General features: G+C 42.3%; 1 protein-coding gene across 1 annotated transcript; it reads right to left on the reverse strand.

Moving 5' to 3' along the window:
* Window positions 1-273: 273 nt before the first annotated feature.
* On the reverse strand, window positions 274-7789 carry LOC124869156 (E3 SUMO-protein ligase CBX4-like). The gene is made up of 5 exons (XM_047366907.1): window positions 7479-7789; window positions 7269-7312; window positions 6710-6775; window positions 4150-4216; window positions 274-2625 (listed from the first exon to the last, which is right to left on the reverse strand). The coding sequence occupies exons 1-5, from the start codon at window positions 7545-7547 to the stop codon at window positions 1168-1170; spliced, it is 1704 nt and encodes a 567-aa protein (XP_047222863.1). The 5' UTR covers window positions 7548-7789; the 3' UTR covers window positions 274-1167.
* Window positions 7790-8485: the final 696 nt, after the last annotated feature.

The raw sequence follows: 8485 nt of genomic DNA on the forward strand, positions 1-8485 counted from the left end.
ACTTGTTCAAATGAATTAACTTTTCTGTGATATTTCAATTTATTAATATTAACCTCTACAACTTAGCACAGACTGGTCCAGCAGAGCTTGTAAAGTTTGATAATACTCTTCCAAAAACACTGCAAGCTTCTGTTATTAAACCCATACCAATCAACCACCAACAGAACCAGATAGAAGTTTGCCTTCTGAACATCAGTTTTTTTGAGGTCACGTTAGTCCAGACATTGATGGTCACAGAGTTTAAGCATTATAGAAAGAATCAGACCTTACAAATTATTTTGCAAAACATTTTTTATTGCAATAAGTATCATAGGAAGCCTTCGGTTTTTAGTCTGCACATACAAGTGCTCGCATTCTCACAGAGTTCCTCAATGCACCTCAGATCCCATGGAGCCAGAAGGACAAAATTATATCTGAAATGTCCTTGTTACACATGTAAATTATTCTACTAAAACAAGACCCTGTCAGTAGGTTAAACAGACGCTGCAAACTAAAGAGAAGTGACTTGTGCTCAGTTTAAGATCCGAGGGGGCGTCGATGGAGATCAAGTTTCTCAAACAGATCAAATGGTGACCACGTTTCTCTCCTCTCCTGTTTCTATGACACAAATTGACAGTAAAGGTGCTTATTTTTCTTTATCTGCCTGTCTAAGCATGCCTAATGGCATCATCAACATCCAAGCAGCACACATTCTTGTTTAAAACTGTCCATCTCTAACACACACACACACACACACACACACACACACACACACACACACTCTGACACAGTGTAATGTACCTTGATTCAATATAATTTTCTTCCTTACAAAAACTCCCTTTAAAGCCTACATTTATCCAAAGTTATCTGTAAAGTAGACAGCTGAGTATATAAATCAAATTAGATCCATAGAAAACGAAGACTGTCTACAAAAGTAAGTGCATGTTAGGCTAGAGTTTCATCAATTATTAAAACTTTGCAGCTTGGATTAGGTTTGAAATTTAAAATACCAACAGGTTGGGTTGATACTTAGAAAATATGCATGAAATGCACTAAAAGAGTATTTTTTCTTTTGTTTAACTCTGAGTTTTACAAAATGAAAACAACATCAATGCTTAATTTGTACATTCAGGAATCAGAAAATACAAATTTATTGTATGTCAGTCCCTCAGGTGGAATCCAGCTGTATTATGCTGTGATGTATTCCTTAAAAGTAACGGTGAGGCAGTTTGCAGTAATGTCCGTGATCACTATATTCCCAAGGCAAGGCTGGAAAGAAGGAAATGCCTCGTCTTTACTTGCTTGGTTGTGGGAGCCAGACACAGAATCAACTCTCTCCTCCTCTGAGGGTTTGTGTGTTTCAGTCTGGCTCTCTGTTTGTGTGTCTGTCTGTGTTTTTGTGTCATTGTGTGAAAGTGCCGGCTCCGCAGCTCGTGTCTCCGGCTCAATCACAGCACAGCCTAAAGATGTGGGCCTTGACTTGACAATGCTCAGGTCCATGGGTTCCTCTTGGTCTGCGTAGCCATAGTCCTGCTGTACAGCCGGACTCTTGTGTCCATTTTGGTTGACAATGATGCTTTGGGAGGACGAGGAAGCTGTGTTGAGAGTGCTGATGCTCCTGCAACTCATAAACCTCTTACTACTTCCGTGATCCTCAAGATCTGCGTTGGAAAGATGTCGTTTTAGTCCGTGAAGCCTATTTTGGGTTTCTCTTATGCCTGGAGTGCCGCTCTCTGAGGGCAGGGGCAGTAGATCAGGCTTGTTTGTGAGCTGTAAAGGCTGATCCTGTGAAAGCTGCCCCTCGCCCATGACCTCGGCGGACTTATCCTGTTCCATCAAAGTCTGCTCTGTTTGAAGGGACAGTTCTTTTTCTTTGCAGCAATCTCCATTTATGCCAGAACTGGGGACGGTCGGGTTGTCCTTGGTTTGCCTCGCAAATCCGTTCATGAGGCCGAGCTTTTTGACAAGCTTCATCTTTGCCAGGTGTCTCTCCATGCTGCTTTCTGCTCCATGAAGTGGCCTTTCAGCACCTTCAGAATCACAGTTTTTGATTTTAGCAGTCTGCATTCCATTTTCCATGTACTTACTCATGACAATGACAATCCGCCCATTCTTGTTCTTGTTTTTGACGATCTTTAGCTTACTGCTGCTGACACCATTGGACTGTGGCGAGGCGTCTTCTTTTGGTTTCACCCTCTCTGGCTCCTTCTGTCCATTAAGGTCGGCTGGAAGTTTCTTCAACTCCATGGTGATATCCTTCACTTTAGTCAGACAGCCTGAGTCTTTGTCCCGAACCCACTTTTGCTGCAGCACCGCTGGGAGATTGTATCCTTTGTTCGCCAGCTCTGGAGCTTTGAAGTCCAAGGAATTAGGGAAAACGGGCTCGTGGGGCTTCAGGTCTGGTTGATAGTGATGATGTTTCTTGCTGTTGAGCTCATAGAAGAACTTCTTGCCATTAGACTGCTGCTCGGCCTCACGCTCCCTGCTCAGTGGCTGGTACTGGTGAAGCTTCTTGCTGTTCAGCTGGAACGGCTGGGCCTGGGGACGGATCATCTGGATAGGGCTGGACTTCTGACAGCTGTCATCTTCCAGGGACGCCTTCTGAAGGTCTGCCAGAATGTTGGACCTCCTGGCAAATGATGGCACCTGCAAAACAAGATAACAATTGCTCAAAATCCACAAGTTTGACATAAATAATCAGGTGGCCTTTGAATGGGAAGTTTTTTTGAGAAGAAAATGTAATTAAGGATACCTACATATGTGTCTATGTTAGGGTGCAACAGAAATGGCATTGCTTTTATGGTGCCGCTACATAGATGCTGAGATCAGAATGTGTGACAGGGCTCTTGTGAGGCCCAAATGAGTACACAGTTTATTTCAGGGGCCTTGAGCCCATGTTCACACAGCCCTCCTGCAGTTCCTCTGCAGCTCTTCGAGGCACCAGCCCGGTGATCAGAGTGACATTTCAAAGTGTCTCCTGTGGCTGTGACCTCAGTCTAGAGGAATGTCACTTGCAGCTTTGTGTATCCTCGGTGACTTTATCCCATGTGTTACCCAAACTCCCTCCTGAGAAGAATAAAGACACACCTCTGAGGGGATCCTTTGGCCTTTTGGGAGCCTTGATTGATACATTAAATGAATGATTTGCATTTCCATTTAATAACAACCATGGATTTGGGAATGTGGAGCTTTAATAAACTAAAAACCAATAACATCCCTTTTAATGTTTGTTGCTGTTGGTAAGTATTCTAGTATTCCCCACTCCACACAAAAGTGCTTAGTTCCTTATTGCATTTTTCACAATAAAACCACAAACTTCAATCTATTTCCTTTAGCTTTTAAGTGATAGACCAACACATAGTGATGCATGACTGTGCCGTGGAAGGGACAGTATATACGGTTCTATTTTTTTTAAACAAATGCAAATCTGAGAAGTTAAGCGTTTATTAATATTCAGCTCCCCTAAGTCAATACAAAGACTGCAGTCTTATAGGGTATCTCTTTTGTCTTACCACTCTTCTAAAAGGCCTCATTTGTGGAGTTAGTTACACTTTTAGTTGCCCTGTCAGCATATTCTCAAACCTGCTGCATGGATCTTCTTCCAGAGTTGTCGGTCAGTTTGGATCGATGGCCATATCTTGGTAGGTTTGCTGTTGTGCCATACTTTTCCTATTTTCAGAAAATGGGTTGAACAGTGATTCACTGATGTTAAAAACCTGGGACATGGTTTTATTACCAAACCCTGGTAAAAACCGATGTGCCTGCTGTGTTCCTTGGTCTTCATGATGCTGTTTGTTCAGTACATTTCTCTAATAAACCTCTGAGACCTTTCACAAAACAGCTGGATTTAAATTGAGATAACTCTATAAACAGTCAGACTTTAATTACAAATTAGGTTTCTGAAAATCCGAAAATAGTCTGTTCTCTTTATGTTAATGTGTGTGTGTGGGGGGGGGGATTTCTTTATGTAAAAGATTTTAAAAAATGTATTATTTCCTTTCAACTTTATCATTTTGTACTTCTTTGTGTTGGTCTACCAAATAAAATCCCAATAAAAACACTGCAGGTTGTGATTATAAATATGAAAATGTTCAAACAGAGAATTGTTACAGTCTCAGCATAATAATAGTTCACATTTCTCTGAGGGTAAAATATTTACATTTCTTTTACCTGAACAAGAAGGTGCTTAGGCTTGGGTCCTCTCTTGCGGTATCCCATCAGCTGCTCCTGACGTTCCCTGTGGGAGTGGAAACAGTAGGCAGTCAGTCACCGTTGCATAGCAACAAAACGTCACGGGTGTCCTCCTCAGGCTCGGCTAGGAAACACCGAGCCCATGCTTTAACTTGGAGTGACACTTCCTTATGCAAATTATCCCCACCCTTCCTCTCTTTCTTTGCCGAGAATCAAATGGCTATCACTCTGAAAGCTTGTTCTCATCATCACTTTAAACTGAAGCGTGTTCTTAAATATCTGCATGGTTGTGCTTATCCTACTTGAAGGTGAAGGAAACCCCCCTGTCAGAGTTTCCTTAGGTTTTCTCCATCTCAATGGGTGCCTCTCCAAAGGCAGTAACTCAACACCGCAGACAAGAGTGATGTCAGATTCCTCCCCCACCCTCCCTTGAATCACATCTAATTACAATGACAACTCAGTGTATTTTCATAGCCCGGCATTCAGACAATTTGGCTCCCTGGAGCAATGTGTAATTAGTTTCAATATCCGCCCCCCCCCCTTTTTACACAGAGAACTTGTGGTTATTGCAAAAACAGAGGTAGAGTTTGCTCTGTAACGTGTGACCAATACCTTAAAGGTTGCTGAGGCTGAGAGAAAAGCCAGTGACAGATTAACACAGAGCACAGTCGAGAAATTGTATTACAAAGTCCTGCAGCTTTGAGGCCACACACTGAGGGTAGTGACTAGCAAGTAGTCACTACCCTCAGAGAATAGGTTTAAAGATGGATTGAATTGTTTAATTCCGTTGTAATATAACATTAGACATATTAGTTTGTCATGCATGATGTGCATGCATGAGTATTGCTTGCCTCTTGCATCAGAAGGCTGTGAGTTTGGCCTTCACACTGCTGAGTGATGAAATGAGCCGAATTTGAATCTTGATGGGTGTCTCGTGATCTTTAGGAAGTTTTTCCATACTCAATATACAGCTGATTTGTTTAGACTGGGGCTAATACTGTATACACTATCATGCTATGCTGATGATATTCAAATCTTCACGACTTTGAAACGTCAGCGTATCTCTAATATATCAGTTCTACAAAATTTATTGAAATGTAAAAAAACAGTTTTTTTTTTGTTGAGTTCGGGATTGCTTTGTCCTCCAGGGTGTGGGGGGCTGGGTTCACTTTCCACACACATTTAAACCAGTTATAATTTAGAGCTCACTTTTGCTCATTTGACTCATGTCAGTTTTTTTTTATTTGGGGAACACTGGTAAACTGGGGAATATAATACCAATTGCTGAAGTGAAAAAGGTGAATTCTCCTTTTATCTCCTCTTATATTATTTATTTTTATTCTGTTTTTACTTTGCCTCAGTTAAAGTCCGCAGGATCGTTGCACTTGTCCAAAATGAACCTGTTAAGCTTTTTGACTAGATCTCCAAAGCCTCTTCTTTGCATTGGTCTCTCTGCATTAACTCTCTGTTCATTAAAGTTTAAGTTTCTAGTTTGAACATTTTAGGTGCACCCTTGTATGTTTCTCCACAGTAAGTGATCACAAGGACTCTGAGGTAGACTTGATCAGGGATTGTTACCTGGTATATTTACTGAGACGTCAGAGATAAAGATGTATGGAAGATAAGCTAATGCAGCCCTGACTCTCCCTCAACCCTTGGTGCACACTGCCAGTCCACTGCCTTAAAGAAGGCTCCCAGTTTCCCTGCTGACTGCAAGCTTTACAGAGCAGATAGCCTGACTGAATAACAGGCCTAGAACATCAACTAGCAGCACCGATGACCTTTTTAATTTAAAAAACAGAATCACATAAAGGCAGAGACATATACTTTGATGAATGGAGAACCTCTTGTAATCCCTTAACTTTCTATGGAATTCTAATTTCCCCTCGGGGATCAATAAAGTATCTTTGAATTGAATTGAAAACCTCCTTACAAAGAACTTGCAGCTCATTTTTCTCTTTCATGTCTTATAGTCCTTAGAACATAAGAAACCCAGAATTGTTAGACCAAAACTTTAAGAATATCTTTTACAGATATCACCCAGTAAAAGCCAGATGGGTTCTTCCAGGTACCTGTCCTATTAAGTGTACCACTAATGAACTCAGCATGACCCCTGTTGTTGTTCACTTTTGGCATCTCCTGTAGAAAAACTTAATTGAGGAAGTAAAATTGCACTTATGCACAATGACTTGACACTGGCTCTCAACTAACAACCAGGTGCCAAAAAGTAACTGCTTAACAAAATGGCTTCATTTGTCCAGGTAAACTGACATCATCATTAATCCTAAAATAAACAGGATGACAACTCCAGGTACTGAACTTTAAGCATCCCTGACTGCAAGGTATGCAGAACAATCAAAGAGGAATCTAAGTTTTAACCACAAAACACACAGGGAGTTCCTGTGGATGAGTGACGGTTAAGGTCAAGTACTCTGACTGGAACCGGAAATGTGGAAAACCATGCATCTATAAAACAGTTTTGTTTTTTACTCGAATATGTTCTTACTTCTGAAGATGGTTTATCCAACTCTAAACTCACCTGTCTTGGAACGCATCAAGCAACCTTGGATCCAGGATGTTTTCCTCTGGTTCCCATGTGTTGTATCTGCAGAGAGGAGGGATGGAAAGCAGTGGGACAAACTGGTCTAAATAAAAAGGCTGACACTGACAGGCACTGCTTGTCACTAATTCAAAATATAATTTATGAGCCCTCACATCCCTTTTAGCAGGTCTGTACATGAGTAAACACGCTGAGACACTTGTCCCTCCTCAGTGGATACAAGTGTAAAAAATCGGGAGGAACTTTTACGCGCTGAGAAACAGATCCCAAATCCACATCTACAGGCGGTTTCTAAACATCGCCCCCAAATACAGAAGCTCCGTCCTCTAATTGGCACGCTGGGAGTCGCACAGATCATAAAACCACATTCATCATCGGGGCCAACGAGTCGGGCGCCCAGAAGCAAGAACGCGCAAACCGCCCATCTGCGCGCCCACGTTCGCAACATTTCTCACATTCGCTCGCTCGTTTTTTTTTTTTTTTTTGATGCCATGTCGTGATGATAAGCAATGTTATATTCATTCAGTGGCGGGCTCACCTTGGAGACCATCCTCTCCACTTGACCAGATACTCGACCCTCCCCTGTGAGAGAAAGAGAGAGAGCAAACGGGATAAGATTACTTTAGTCGCGCTGCACCGTCACCATTAGAGAAATATCTTTATAAAGCATAATAAACATGCAGTCAGTTATATCAAACAGAGAAGACAATCAGCCACATTTCCACATGCATGTGCGTAAAAAGCGAACCTTTCTGCTGCGCTTCTTCTCGATGCTCTCCACCGCAAAGACGTGCTCTCCAGCGGCGGGTAGCTCCATTTTCCAGCGCAAGAGAGGCGACTCTCCGGTTTCTCTTTACCGCGGACACCTAATCTGTTCTGTCAGGGCGCGCTTTATTATTTCCTTTTCTCCTTCCTGCTTCTTCTCTGATGTGAAGGATCCCCCACTTCCTCCGCCTCCTCCTGGTTTCACTGCGCTTCTTCCCTCGCTTTCACCCCTCGGAGACTCTCGCTCTGCAGGCGAGTTGGAGCTGCAGCAAGAAAACACTTCACGCAAACAGCCGTGGATGTGACGTTTCACCACGGGGGTTGTGACCGGGGCGGGGCTTGATTGCCGCGCTGCTTTCAGGGGTGGTGGGAAAGAGTGGAACCACGACTTCAGACGTCTGGTTTAAGCTCTGAGAGATGATTTTCTTTCAGGTTTTGCTGGTTTTATGTTCTCGATCAAAACACATCTTCTGAATATGGAAATCGGTTCAATTGGAGCCTTAAACATAAAGCCTTAAAATATTTACTGGAGAGCAAGCATAAAAGTGCAACTAATCAAAATTAGAGATAGATAGATCCATCCATCCATCCATCCACCCATCCATAAGGATCCATAAGGATGGATGGGTGGATGGATGGATGGATGGATGGATTTTGCGTATCTCCAGGTATCACTGGGCGGGAGGCAGGGTACACCTTGGACAAGTCGTCAGTCCATCACATAACAAGCAAACAACAAAAACGAAACAAGTTGCTGACCTGATATAGCTATTCAAAGATGCCCATGGATGTCCAATGTTTGGAGGAACCCTAATTTAATTTATTACCAATTTCTGCACCAGTGTTCGACTCAGGGCACTGGTGATACTGTGCTGGTTTGCCAAAAGTTGAGAGAAGAAAAGAAGGTCAAATGACTTCTCACCAGGAAATTGACACAGTTTTTGTGATTCCTGAGCGATTTCATTATGAATAGAAATATAGATGAAATAT

This window comes from Girardinichthys multiradiatus, chromosome 5 (genome assembly GCF_021462225.1).
Source record: "Girardinichthys multiradiatus isolate DD_20200921_A chromosome 5, DD_fGirMul_XY1, whole genome shotgun sequence".
Lineage (NCBI taxonomy): Eukaryota > Metazoa > Chordata > Actinopteri > Cyprinodontiformes > Goodeidae > Girardinichthys > Girardinichthys multiradiatus.